The sequence below is a fragment of the Nothoprocta perdicaria genome, unplaced genomic scaffold (assembly GCF_003342845.1).
Source record: "Nothoprocta perdicaria isolate Ctin4 unplaced genomic scaffold, notPer1 scaffold_398, whole genome shotgun sequence".
NCBI lineage: Eukaryota > Metazoa > Chordata > Aves > Tinamiformes > Tinamidae > Nothoprocta > Nothoprocta perdicaria.
Window position 1 is genome coordinate 88,137 of NW_020455641.1, and position 14,421 is coordinate 102,557.

The following is a 14,421-nucleotide window of genomic DNA, read 5'->3' on the forward strand; positions in this document are numbered from 1 at the left end:
CTTCCCACCGGAGACTCTCACCTCGGAGAGCTCGGAGCGCGGCTGCTCATTTGCCATGGGCTCCGTGGAGCCACCGCGGCACAGCCCCACGGCCCCGGGAGCAGCCAAGGAATTAACCAACACGCAGCTCGAGGCCCKGGGCTGGGAAGGCCGCTCCAGCAAAACGACAACCCATTAAAAAGCCTCCCCGGCCAGCGCTCCAAGTGGCTTCTTGCTGGCAAGTAGCCGGGGTACGGGAAGGAGCGGCCCCATTGCCRCCTCATCCTGCCGGGAGCTCTCTGAGCTGGAGCTCTTGGCCAGTGTTTTCCCATGGGATGCATTAAAAGACTCCACACATAGTCGGAAACATGGATAGAAAAGGTTTACCAAGCCCGCACCGCTCTCGCACGCGTCTCATGGCACCTCGCGCATGCAGCAGGGAGAAGGGAACCAAAGGAAAGTCTGGATGCGGACACAGAGCAGCTGAAGCGAAACACGAGAGATGAGTTCCTCTGCAGCTCCCCCGAAACGCTGCAACGGGCCCGTTGGCACCACTGGCACAGTGAGCTACCGGCCACGGGCAGGACTGGCCTTCCACCAGTGCCCCTTCATTTGTGGGGATTTTCATTTGCATCTTCAAGGAAAAGACATCATTTTTTTAGGAGACGGASAGGGATGTCAGGAATGGGTTATTTTATGGCTTATAATTACAGGAAAGCAGGCAGGATTTTAGCAGTGGGGATGTGACTGTCGGGGTGTCGCATACGCTGGAGCCTCGCTCACCCCGGGGAGACCTCCCTGACCTGGGCTGGGACCTAAGTCTTCTGCCCTGTACCGGCTCTTGCTGCAGCCTTATTTCAAATAAGGCTCCTGGTTTGCAGTGTATTTTTCCTTCCTTTGCCCACAACATTCTCAGGGAACGCGGGCGTTATCCGGAGCACCTTGTGCTCTACCGTGCTCTTATAGACAGAGGGGGCCGGGTCGGTAGCCGCTCCACCACCGTCCTGGCCCCCTGCGCGTCAGCACCTGCGTCACCGTCACGTGCAGSAGTCCGGCCCAAGCCTTCTGATTTGTCTCACTCTTCCTCAGCACACAGAGGGCTCGAGAAGTGCTGGYCAGGGGGATGCCAGGGCAGAATGCAAGTCCGCATGCAGCTACCACTCCCATTTTCATCCAGGACACCTACATCTTCCTTCCTTTCCCTCAAAACCCTTAAAACATGCAGAAAAAAAAATCCCACAGACCACACTAATTAGCTATTTCTTTATCTGATTTCACTTCGCTTCATGTTTTGCTCTGACTGCACGCACCATACCAGCTCAACCTGGATACAGAGTCGCTGAGAACCTCAGCACTGGCAAGGGAAGGTTGGAGCGYGCCCACAGCCGCGCACCAAGTCGCCACCACCTTTGGGGTGGCCAGAGAGGAGAAAACAAAGTCCCCATCTGTGTCCGACAGATGCACTGTAGTACTAAAGGAAAGCTTAAAAAAAGAATTTAAAAATCCCCCCTCCCTGCCCCCAGCCCTGGCCTAGCCCTCCATCAATGCCGTACGCAGCACATTTGAGACCTGCTCAGCTCGGCACGTGCCAGACAGAAAGTGTTTGTCGGGTCGGTTTAATCAATGTTCGCTCACGAGTCTTTGAGGGCGACGGGAGCCGATGCCCCTTGGAAAAGCGGGGCACRTCTGCGGCGGAAAAGCCCTGAYGCTGCTCTCGGGCCTTTCTGCCGAYGGCTCCGTGAGCGCGGCCGGCAAAGCGGAGGCTGCAGCGCTGCAGCCGTTGCCACCGCGGYGGCTCGAGCGCCGTCGCCCGCRAGAGAGGCYGGCGGAGGAACCAGCAGGTCAGGGGCTTTGGAGGAGGTGCCCGGCGACGTGCAGATCTCCGCTCGTGTCCTCGCGCTGTAAGCAACAGGGCTCGGTGCACGCGGTAGCGAGCGCGCTCCGCCCTCCTCCTGTCCCCTCCTATTTCAGGATGATGTGGTAGCTGTCATTGGTTTCAGCTGCAAAAGAAGGAGAGTTCGTGAAACACCCGCAGCTGGAGAGGGAGCCGCCAGCTCCTCTTCCTGGAGAGGACGCGGACTGCATGCTCACGCACCTTTCATGGTGTCCAGAACAAAACATGATTCATCTTGGAAGTTCTGTATCATCTGAAAGAAGTCACGAGAAGCAGCTTGGTCAAAAAAGGTATTTAAGAACAGCCCGAGTGCTTCACAGCCCAAACGAAGGCCTGCTTTCCTCTGTGCGGTGTCGCGCAGTGACGGGCACACGTTTAAAATGCTGAAGGGGCTAGAAGGCTCAGACAGGAGCGCTCAGTGCCCTGGGTGGGAGGAAACGCTCCAGTCGGGAATATTTATTCCTTCCTCCATCTCTGCAGAACTGAACCAACAAGCTGGGAGGCAAGAAGCAGATTCTGGGATGCTGCTCAGGGCAAAGTCACCCAACAACCTCTCTGTTTCTACAGCAAAGCTCGGAGAAATCTAAACATGGAAAGAGGGTGTAGAAACAACCTGGACTAACTCACAGCTAGCACAGTAGCATTCCCAAATCCTAACATCCCTGGCTCTGCAGGCTTCAACAATYACCCCTGACCTTTTGGAAACTGGAGGCGACTTGAGCCCAGTCCTTGCTGACGGGCTGCTAGAGCTGGCTCTGGGACCAGCTCCTCCGGGGCCATGGGMAGTGGGACTCGGGGAGCAAGCAGGCGTGAATCAGCTGAATCCACATGGCTCACGAGGGAGCAGGGAAGCTCCTGGTAGCACCCGGAGGCTGTTACCTCATCGCTGATCAGCACGTGGATCCCCGTGGGGCCTTGCTTGTAAATCTGGCTGATCTGCCGGGAGGAGATGCTGAAGAGCTGGGCCAGCTTCTCGGTCAGCTCGAGCGCTGTCAGCTCCTCCAGGTAAATGGCGTGGTACACTGCGAGACAGAGGGGCACGGCTGCAGCTCCCGCCAGCACCAAGGCTTTGGCTGCCCCGTGCCCCGGGCTACAGAAGCAACAGCCCTGCAGCAGCTTGGCTGTCACTGCTGGCTGGTGGCGCTCGCTGTGTAAAATAGCCCCTGTCCCCAAACCCCTCTATTCTGACTTAGCACCAGTTGAGCAGGACTTTGCACCATCCTGCTGGTTTCCAATCATAGCAGGATGGAAAAGCTGCTCTGGCAGCTCTCCAGACCGCCCCCCAGCACACAGCTCCTGCAGGGAAACGGGAGGAATCTGAGTTGGAAGAGGGCATGGGAAGGACGAGCCGTTTGCTTTCGCGCGCGYCGCTCCAATCACGGGGGCCACAAAGTGGTGTCCGGCTGCTCCGCGAATGTAGGTCACTCGTCTGGGCAAGGCAGGATTCTCWGTAGAGCTCCTGCCCACCGACCCAGCGCGGGCAAAGCGCCAGCAGCRACGTTCTGCAGCCACCCCTCGGCTGACAGGGGAAAAATGAGCAGGGTAGGATGARGGCAACGAAAAACTCGCTGCAGCCTTAGAGCATTCGCACCCGAGGACAGAGCCGCAGCCCTTGCGCTTGCTGCAGGGCCGCCAACTCGCAGGGACGCAGGACAAGCACAGCCAACACGAGGGGGAGCAGCTTGAAAGGAAAAGCCCCAAAGCTGCTGCTGACCCGTGCTGCGGTAGAACAGGGAGCTGTGCAGAGGGGCCCTTCACTGCGTGGTGCCCACGGGCAGCTCGGGCACTGCGGCTCCTCGGAGCCCACCTACCGAAGAACGTGCTGCCGGCCGCGTCGCCGTCCTCGGGCTTCTGCTGCTGCAGCTCGCGCAGCTGCTGCGACTCCTGGCACACGTAGATGGTCAGTCTGGGYCGCACCATCCTAGGGGCAGAGCGGCGGGTGAAGTGGCCGCCCAAGGGGCTCTGCGACACCCCGAGGGCCCGGGCTCGGCCAACGCTCCTCTCTGCCCCACCGAGCTGGGAAGGCAGCGAGTGGACAGCTGGACCAATCCGCTGGACGTGGGGCATTAACGCCCCGGAGCGCATCGCAAACGCGCGGCTCTYGCTGCGTCGCATCAGGAGTCTGTGCCATGGCCTCCCGGGAGCCTCCCCCCGGGACACGGCCCCCGCCACRGGCTCGGCCTCTCCATCCCACTGCAACAGCTCCTTTGAAATGCCCAGCTTGGGAAGATGGTGGGAGTTAAACACCAGGCCCAGCTTTTTTTCAGGGAAAGCTGCAATAGAATATTCCTTCTGCAGGAATGCCAATATAGGGAGACAGGTTTAGAGGCACCCCGTCAGCCAGAAGAAACACAGGGAGCGAGTCCTGGGTTCCCCGATGTCTAGACAGGGACACATACCGTCCTTTCAATGCATTGAAGAGCCTGATGCCATCTGCGGGGCCACAGATCTGGATAACATCTTCCCTAGTCAGCTTCAGTAAATCCGCACCTAGAAATYGAAAATCAAGAGGAGAATGACAGGGCCAGGGCCAGGGTATGGGGCAGGAGGCGGCTGGGACACCCTGTCCTCCTGCACTCACACCCTGCCCAGGCCAGTTCTCCTCACAACAACCTCTCTCCCTCCCCGCAGAGGGACATGTACAAGTTTTTCCAGACCGGTTTCACAAGAAGGTGTTCGGGAACAAGCGCGTGTCCCGCATTATGGGTGGTTTTACAGGTTGCTACCCGGTGCCTCAGTGACCCTGSAGAGTGGAGACAGAATCACTGGGAAGAGGAGGAAACTAGCCGGGAAGCATTTTGTGCTGCGTGGTGCCACGTCCCGCCTGCACCAGGCCCTTTGCAGCCCGGCTCAGAACTGGCGAAAGCGAGGTGAGAAACGAAGAACACAGCTTTCAGGTWGCCAAGTTTTATTGAGTTACAAGAGAATTCTGTGGTGAAACGTTTGTGTTTGCCACAGCTACGTGAAGACGACCTCGCAAGCAAGGGGTGGGAAGAGGAGGGCGCGTCGAAACCTACCTGAGAAGTTTGTGAAAAGCCGGGAGAAAGTGGAGAAGCGGTTCCGGTGCAGCCACTGCTGGGCCTCCTGGGGCGTGCTGGTCGGCAAGAGGTTCTGCGAGGCAGGAAGGGACGGTCAGYGCCTCGCCGGCGACGTGCGAACACGTTTCCATGCCGGGACAAGCGGGGGTCAAAGGGACTGCTCTTAAACACAGCTTAAATCCAGGGCCCGGCGCTAGGGTCACGCATGGAAGAAAGGCTGCAGTCTGGAGAGTTTTGGATTTACGAGATTGCGGAGGGGCAGAGAAAGGGTAGCAAAGCGGAAGAAAGCACCAGCACAGACGGGCACCCGCTCGGCTCTCTGTGAAGCCCCTTGTCCCGGCAAACGCCCCATCCACCCGCCAGCGCTCGGRCCCGTGTCCCCTTCCCAGTCTCTGTGCCACCCTGACCACAAACTCAACGTATGGAGCGGGACTCACATCCACGATCGGCGGCGGCGGCTCAGGCTGATGGTTTGGGGAGCCATTCCTGGAGGAGGGACAGAGATGGAGTCTCGGTTAGTGCCGCGCTGCCCTCGCTGGTCGTTCCCAGCTGGATGCTGTGTCACACGGAGTGGCTCTGGGATCCCCCCAGGCTGCAGGGACCCCCCCCCTCCACAGCAGCTTCCCGCTGTCCAGACTCACCCTTCCCCAATGGAGAAGCTGCTGTGGGAGCTGTTGAAGCCGGGGGACGGYGCGTTGTTCACGTACGTTATCTCCGGCCAGGGAGAGCACTAGAAAGGAAGAGCCAGGAGAGTCACAGGAGGACCCAGAGAAGTCCGTGYGTCTGCTCCGCTTGGGCTGACCACTGGCTGGCGACTGACAACCTGCTATGGGGCAGATCTGCAGAGCAAGGGCAAGGGGACTCATTGCAGATGGTCCCAAACCTCTGGGCCTTTGGAGCTCGTTTAACCTAAGTCACAGAAAAACAGAGGGTGATCCAGGACCCAAAGCACCTCTCTGATCCCAAGCAGTGGCCGAAGTGCCTTGAAGGAGCAAGCGCTCCCCGCAACAAGCGACCCGACACTCGCACAGGGCAGCACAAGGGCTCCCTCCCCAGGACGTTCAGCACCCATCGTGTTTCAACAGACTGACGCTTTCTACCAGCAAAGAGGGGAAACAACAGGGTTTTTTCCTCTGACTCAGCCAGCGGCGGCACTGGCAAAACAAAGTCTGCAGGTGGAGATAAAAATCTTGTATTAGATCATCTGGTACAGCCGAGTGGGGGAAAAAATCAGCGAGTTTCCAGGCACTTGAGCCCATCTAGCAGGAAATGGCTCCTCTGCCTGCAGAAACCTGCCCTGCACTCGCCTCTCGGCTGTAACTAGGCAAGCGTTTTGCAGCACTGCAATTCACAGCAGGCGGTTTCTCGCCTTTTGCAACCAAATGAAGCCAGGTTTGGTTAAAAGATGAAGCCCGATGGCCTCTTTGCTGTGTAAATTTGCTCCCCACCTCAGTGAGTATTGTCGTTTCGTAGGAAGGCTGGTATTTCTCCTTCTCATGAGGCGTTCGCTTCTCCATCTTCTCCCTGTCCGTTTTTTGTTTCCTATCGGCTCCTTTGGGCTGGAAAGGAGATATTTCTGTCAGGACAGTGCTGGACAGCGTGGAAGGGAGGCAGCAGACAGTCAGCATTTGCTGTAATGCAGAGCCCAGACACGATGGCTTCTCTTTTCACCCACCCACTTGTTGCTTTACAGTGGAAAAAGGGAGGGAGCTGGGCTGAGCTGCCCAGAGAACTAGGTAGAGGCAGAGCATCAGTGTGAGCATCCTGATCTACCCCGTGCCCTGAGAAACGGCCCTCGAACCCAGAGTGTCTCAGCAAGGAGATGGAGATGCAGATCAGACACACACACGTGCCCGGGAGGGGAGAGGGAAAGGCCAGAGCCCAAATCCAACAGCCCCCCCAGASACCCTGCAGGGATGGGCGCCGACACAACCTGCTCTCACAACACCGGGACAGGAGGTGACACCAACAGGCAGGATCCCGGCCGAGGGCTCTGGCCTGCAGCAGCCTCTGCGAGTGGCCGGTAGGACGGGGAGGGCTCTGTTCTAGAGCGGGAGCTTTTCAAACTCCATTGGAACCGGTAACTGCAACCGACCACTCGGGCCTGGGCGTGGACAGCCCGGCCGGGCAGCCCTCGGGAGGGTCGAGAGGAAAGAAGAAACCCCCAAAACGCAGCAAATAAACAAAATCCTCCCAATTCATCCCTCAGCACAAAGAGCTGAGGCCTGGTAGAAGTGCGGGGATGGATGCCTTAAAGCCGCGCGGCTGCCCCGGGCGCTCACTCGGCAGCGGCCTCACCCCGCGCTCGGCAGCCGGCCGCTGTGCTGCCGCCGGTGCTCGAGGGCACGTTGAGCCCAACGCCCTGCAGCAGCTGCCCACGACGTGCCCAGGCTGCCGAGGGCTCCACAGGGAGCGGGGATGGCAGCCGGGAGCTCGCACSGTGCCATGAGCAGGGCTGGGAAATGCAGCATGCCCACGGTGGTGCCATGGGGCGGCAGGCGCGGGGACAGTGGGGCTGGCGGCAGCAGCAGCACTGCTGCTGGGTGCCGCAGCCCACCGGGACACCCCCAGGTCCGTGGGCTTCGGGGTTGCTGTGGGACGGCCACCAGTGGAGGCCGCTGGGAGTCAGCGCAGYGGGAACTGAGGAATCCTAAAGCGAGGAGCTGGTCCTGCACCAACACCCTTGGGGGAGTCTCCAAGGCGGCCACGCTCCAGGCTAAACCCAGGAGCTCTCAGCGAGGGGCAGCATAACCCCCTTTCTCCCTGGCATGTTGGTCCTGGCACTTTGGATTTGTGGCCACCACGGTGCCTGGCCTGGATGGACACCAAGGAACCAGAGTGCCAAGGAGAGGGGAACACAAGAGGAGGATGGAGAGACCCGTCTGCCTGGAAGCGAGGCCTAGTCCTGCGCCCGCGCTGTTCCCCAAGGCTTCCRAGGGAGCCGGGACCGGCTCCTGGAGCGCCACGCACAGCGGGCAGGGCTGCATGTCCGCGCAGCAGCGTGGGGTACCTTGAAGACCTTGATCTGGCAGCTGGCAGAATGCAGGTGCTCCGTGTACTCCCCATTCTCATTCTCCTTGAAGGTGTCGATCTGCACGCGAAAGGGCACCCCCTTCTCTCCTCCGTGCTTCCGCATGGTGAACTCCGTGCTGATGCAGTGAACCTGGCACAAGCCAAAGCATCCCGCTGCTCCCACAGCGTCYTGCCCACACTCACGGGGCTCCTCAGCATCCCGGGCCCCTCGGGATGGCYGGGACAGCCGCTTGGATGGAGCGCCATGAGCAACGGCAGCAGGAAGGAGTTAATGGACACGGCAGCAACGCTGCAGCCACATTCCTGCAACAAGTTCTGCAACCTCCTAGCGCTCCAAGTGACCCCCGGCTGGGAGGGGAGCGAGTTCGGCTGCAGCAAACACTCTGCCAGTTTATTCTAGGKGCAAGGGCCGCATTTTCAAGGGGTGTTTTCGGCAGCTGCGAGATCTGCAGAAGCGGCTAAGCAAGATGGAGACCCCAATCACTAAAACCATTGGGAGTCGTGTGCTGGCAGGAGCTTCAAAAGCAGCGCAGTGCACCTAGGGAAGCCTTACAAAGGGAATAAAATCCTTTGGAAAAAAAAGCTGGCCCAAGTCTTTTCTCAAACACTCAAATAAATCAACTTACAGGTAGTTACCTGCTCTTGTGTACATTTATGCTCAGAAAAAATTAACTTGTCTGTCCTAAGCCCTTGCAAGAACTCCTTCCCCACACCGCTTACCTGGATAAACACTGAYGTCCTCTTTGTAGGATCCCACAGAAACTCCACTGTATTGAGCTGTGTTGGATTTGCTCTAGGATCGATGATCCCCACGGACATTGGGATATCTGTAGGAACAGGCTACGCTTAGTGGCAGGAGGAGATGAAGAAAGATCCACAGGGAGTGCAGAGAAGCCACAGGGAATCTCACTTTCTCTCTCCAACTGCAGGACATCAGTGGCACTTTATCCTTCAATGCCACGAGCCTGGGGATTCCTTGGGGACACGTCACCTGCACCTCTTAGAGCCCGGCCACGATGCTGCCTGCCCCAGGGACTCACCTATGTCGAGTATCCTGTCGCCAGGCCTGTTCCACCTCCAGCCCTCCAGCTGCTGGTGCTCCGTGTACTGCAGGCGCCGGTCGTGGAAAACCACCCGGAATATGCTCTGGAGGGAACGACCCGTCAGCACGYGGAGTTGCTCCCGGGAAACCCGACGGCGTTTCCCTGGGAGCCCCGGGAATGATGCCGCCTCGTGCGTGATGGTCCCAGCGCTCCGCTCACCTTCACCAGCTTCCCATTGATCTCTGGCAACTCCCCGATCTTCCTGTTATCCAACATCCGGATTTCRTACGATTGCCCTGTGGGAAGGAGGACAACGTCACGGCTGGATCTTCGCTGCTGTGACACTAGACATGTTGCTYGGTCTCTTTGCCACGTTTTGGTCATATGAGCAGGGGCCAAGAAAAACGGGTGCTGCTGCAATCCCCCTTTCCAGGGAAAGACATTCCTTCTCCCTTCCAGTGAGCTGTAGTGGTGCTTCCTAGGAATTCCCTTCCAGACTAAGGCATGACTGAGACCAGCACTCGTCCATGCTGTTCTCTAAAGCACTGTGACACAGCGGGCCACAAAGTAACCGACTGCATGACCTGCCTTGGCCCACACAGACTTTTATTACATTAAATCCCACGGGCGATTCACCACAATAAAGCCGAGGGCCCGCAGGAAGATGCAGCTTAAGAGAAGCAAGCCGGGCTTAAACCGCGAGACGGTTCCTATTCGCAAGGGGTCGTTTCCAGAGGCGGAATTTTGTGGTCAAAGCTCGGAGCGTCTCAAGGAAGGCGCTGGGCGCAGGGCAGGCGCCGGGCTCGGCTCACCTTGGTTGAGATACGTGAGCGTCTCATCGTGCAGCTTCACAGCAGGGGAGGTGGCCGCACACAGCACGTACTGGAAGGGCAGAATTTTGTTCTCGTTTTCAGGGGGCAAACTCGATTCTTCCTGCTTGAAGATGGGTAGGGCCAGGACGTCGCTGCAAACAGATTGGTCAGACRTTGGTTTCAGCTCTGGCTACGGGGAGATGCTGCAGCTGACACGGAGCATCCCCCTGCTAGGGAAAGCCCTGCGCCTTCCTGATGGATAAAAGCCCCCACCCTGGCATCTCGCTGCAGGCCGCACAGGAGCTGTAAATCCGATGGATCCATCCGCTCCCAGAGGACCCCAACATCCCTTCCTGCCACAGGGCTTTCCTATCTGAAACGCAGAATCCTGCTCCAAACGCTTCCCGCTCCGTCCAGGGCTCTATCGARTGGAAGGTGCTGCTTTAGCGCCGGGGCGAGGAAGGGAAGTGTGGAATGAACTCCCTGCTCCCACCACGAGTCACTGCCCCCCCAGCAGAGCTTCCGGATGAAGGACGGGTGGGAAATGGAGGCCCCGGGCCAGATAAAACCCTCCCGACCGCAAACYGGGCCGGGCTCCCTGCACGCCCTGCCTGCATCTGGCCAAGGAATTCCAGCCGGAGGAGCCTGGGACTGGCCTGCCAGGAACCCGCGCTCCTGCTCGGATCAAGGAGAGCCACATTTCATTGCTCCTCAGCCCTTGTAAAAGCCCCACCGGCTTCGKGAGCGGAGGCCGAGCTCCAGGAATGCACTCAGGGAGCCCAGTGCTCCCTCCATCCGCAGTGGAAACCTGATGCTGCGAAGGCCGCACCGCCAGTCCCTGCTCTGGGTGACGTGGGATGAACGGGAGCTGAGGGAGCCAGCGGCTCCAGGCAGCCGCTTCTCCCTTACGAGAGCTGCCTGCCCAGAGCCGATGCTCCGGGCCAGCTCCCGGTGCTCAAGCCCCGTCCGACCCTCCTCTCGGGATGCAGGCGACATCCTCGGATGCAGCCGCGCTCGGTTTCAGCAGCTCCACCTTCACCCGGCACCACGGAGCCTTCATCCACAGGTGGAAGAGACACACGGCACTGAGTGCCCGTAGGACATCATCCCTCGCCAAGACACTGGGATACCAGGAGTGTGAACCTGTTGTTATCAGGAATGAGGAGAGCGGCTTCCAGCAGCCCTTTGGATCCCTAACAACACCCAGGAGCTCCCCAGCTCGTGGAGCCACCTCTGCCCACCCGCTGACGTGCAGCAAACATGGGATAAAAGCGGAGAGGGCAGCAGAGCCCCGGGGGCGGCTCCGGAGCGGCTGCTGAGGAACCTCCGGGCCCTGGGGGAACGGATCATTTGGGAGCAGGGCTGTCCTTGCCGCAGGGCTCGTTGCACTGGTGTGGGAGCCCGGCTGCAGCGCAGCTTCACGGCGCTCCGCGGCGTTCCCTGCGTCACAGCCCTGGGCACTTTGGATGCTTGGAGGGGTACAAGGAAGAAGGAGTTAAATCAGATCCTTATACTGGCATTTTTCCCTTCTCTCCCCTTTAGTTGAACATTAAAAGTTTCCCCAAGGGAAAACTGGACTTATCTGGCCCAACAGCCTCCCCCTGGCCGGGTTTTAACCCTCTGCATTCAGGGGATCAAGTATCCACCCTCCTTCCAAAGCCTCCATCCTGGCTCCCATCCGCTCTGATCCCACGGGGAAGCAGCTCCCAACAGGGCCAGTGGCTTCACACAAGCGGCCGCTGGCGCAGGCTGAGCTCCGTGTTAAACACGGGCAAATGCGCGGCCCCGGTGGTGCCACCGGCCCTCGGCAACAGACCGCAAGGAGCCGTGCCTACACCTCCACAYTCCTCTCCCCCTAAATCCCAATCCYGACCATTGCCCTCGGGCACCGGGACGCCCCAGCCACGATGATGACCATGAGGGCAGGGAATGAAGCACATGGGGATGTGAGTGGGGACTGAGCCGCAGGAGCCTCTGGTCTGCAGGGCCCCGGTGGGACGTCCCTGCCCGCACSGAGGGACGCTTCCCACCGCAGCCGGACGAGCAGCTTTCCGGCTACGAGGCCCGGGCACTCGGATCGCTCTGACCCCAGCAMGTTTCCGTGCCATAGGAGCCAGCTAATAGGGTCACTCCTTACATGTTGCAGGGCGCAATAAAAAGTTAAATATTTCCAGGGACAGCCACGTTACAAAAACAGCAGGAGCCCAGGGAGCTCTGCGGGCCCCGGGGAAGAGGCCTGGCCTCTTAAGCAGTATCCCCGGAGGAAAAGCTTGGAAAGGCAAYGGCAGCGCCGCGGCCACTACCCATCACCGGAGCCAAGGCGGCTACCACATCGCTCATCCCGCATCCTGGTATTTTTCCGTGCCGTCCAGTCCGCCCAGCTCAGGATCGTTTGTAGTTTTGCTTGGGGAGAGTCAGGAAGCTGCAAGAAGGGGTCTGAGCAGCTCCCTAAACGGGGTGGGATCCACAGCCGGGCGCCTCCCGGCAGAGCTGAGGAAAAGAGCCTGGAAAAAGGGCTGCGGGCAGCGGATAAAGCCCGACAGTGCTCCGGCCTCAAAAGCACCTGCAGAAACGCCTGAAACTCTTGGGGAGCCCCTGAGCGTCCCTTGAGAAAGCAATGGGATTCACTAACGCGTGCGAGKATGAATCCGGCAGCGCAAAGAGCATCCCTTCCCAAGGGGGAAACGCGGTGTTTCCGTAGGGGGAACACACGGCCCTGGAAAAAGCCACGGGGGRCAAGGAAATAAAAGGCACGAGCGGCCTCGCAAAGGGGGAGGCTGCTGAAATCGAAGCCCCTGGCGGCAAGAGAGGAGGGGGAAGCGTGAGACGGCGGGATGCAAAGGTCAGCCGCCCGTCCCGCCATTCCGGCTCTATTTCTGGGCTGCCTGGCTCCAGAAAACCCTTGGGAAAAACGCCTCGGGTTGCAGGCGGCCACGCGAGTCCCAGGCGGAGCGCGGCCACCGGCACCGGCAGCGCGTAGGATTGGACCCGGCTCCAAGACGCCCCCAGCGCAGGATGCGCCCAAGAGGAGGGAGCCAAAGGAAAGGGAATCACGGCGCTTCCCGATTCTCCTGTGCCAATACAACCAACCCGGGATTCGCCACGGAGAAGCATCAGCAGCACCAAAAGGCCATGGAAAAGGCGCAAYAGGAGCCAAACCTGAGCCTGGAGCTCGCCGCAAAGGCCAGCACGAGAAATGCCCGGGAACCTGCGCGGCTCCCGTTCGAGGGAGACTGCCCCCGTGCCACCAAAAGGGAACGTCCCCCCGGCAGCGCTGGCGGGCTGGTACCTTGGGCCGGGAGCAGCAGCACCGGGAGGCGCCAGCGGCTCCCAGGGCTCCGGTCTCGGGCCAAGGCCACTCGCACGACCCCGGGGACATCCCAGCTCCCGCTGCGGAGTGCGAGGTCCCAGCCCCACGGACTCTGGGTTGGGCATGAGAGAGCCGCCAAGGACACGACAGTGTCTCCGGAGCCGGGGCCGCCTCCACAGGCCGACTGCTCTGTGTCGGTGGCTCTGCAYTGGGCGCTTGGGTCCCTTTGGGTTCGTGGTTTTCTTGTTCCCTTTGGAGTGGGAAGGAGGTGCCGGCAGCTGCTCCCGCGTGAGGGCCATGATTTAGGGCGCTGCTGGGGCGGAAAAACAGAGCGAGCAGGAACGGAGGCTTCTAGAGCAGCCGGGGTGATGGCGATGGTTGCAGGACAGCGGGGCAGAAATGGCACAACCCGGGGGACGCTGCAGGCACCGGGAGCGGCTTTGGGGCTTCCCGTGCCCAGCACCCTGAGCGCCCTGCACACTGAGCCCAGCACCCTGAGCRCGCCCAGCACCCAGCACGGTGCAAGGAAACGCGAGGGCAGCCGGAGCGCCGGCCCTTCCCTTGGCTTCAGCCGGGAGGTCCCGAGGCACGGCTGCCTGGGGCGCTGCTGCCCGCGAGGCCGGTGGCGCCGTCCCCAGCAGCCCCCRTGGGGCTGGGAGCAGCCGAGCACCCTGCTCTGCCCCTAAGCGGCCTCATGGGTGCTGCACAAAACCGGCCTGCGGGGCGGACAGCGTCCCCAGCGCCCGCTGCAAAGCCCTCAGGAGAGCGGAGCCCGCGGAGCCCTGGGGGCTGCGGAGCCCCCGTGGATCCTTCAGCATTCAGAGCCCCCGTGGATCCCTCGGGGATAATGGAGCCCATGCAGATCCCTCAGCACCCACGGAGCCTCCGCGGATCCCTGGGCATCCACAGAGCCCCCCGCGGATCCCTGGGCATCCACAGAGCCCCCCGCGGATCCCTCGGCATCCACAGAGCCCCCCATGGATCCCTGGGCACCCGTGGAGCCCATATGGATCCCTCAGCGCTCGCAGATCCCCGAGCACCCTGGTGACCCGTGCAGCCCCGGGGCGGCGCGGGCGCCCTACCTCATGCTGTAGGCCCCGGCGCCCAGCTCCTGGCCGATGCCCGACAGGCTGGCGTCGAAGTCCTGCACCAGCCCCGACTCGATCACCTCGTCGGCCAGCGGCAGCTTCAGCGCCCAGGCCATGGCGGCCCCGCGGCGTGGGGAGCCCGGCTGTGGCCCCCGCCAAGCGGGGTGCTCCTGATGGGCCCCCAATGGGGCTCAGTGGGCGGTCCCGGGGGGGCAACCCCCACT

The 14,421-nt window shown here is 60.6% G+C and overlaps 1 protein-coding gene across 1 annotated transcript; it reads right to left on the reverse strand.

Moving 5' to 3' along the window:
• Positions 1-980: 980 nt before the first annotated feature.
• On the reverse strand, positions 981-14,316 carry TFCP2 (transcription factor CP2). The gene is made up of 15 exons (XM_026045073.1): positions 14,192-14,316; positions 9,800-9,951; positions 9,207-9,283; positions 8,985-9,090; positions 8,665-8,771; positions 7,922-8,074; positions 6,360-6,470; positions 5,553-5,641; positions 5,349-5,397; positions 4,891-4,984; positions 4,273-4,363; positions 3,685-3,794; positions 2,753-2,895; positions 2,075-2,126; positions 981-1,979 (listed from the first exon to the last, which is right to left on the reverse strand). The coding sequence occupies exons 1-15, from the start codon at positions 14,311-14,313 to the stop codon at positions 1,942-1,944; spliced, it is 1,494 nt and encodes a 497-aa protein (XP_025900858.1). The 5' UTR covers positions 14,314-14,316; the 3' UTR covers positions 981-1,941.
• Positions 14,317-14,421: the final 105 nt, after the last annotated feature.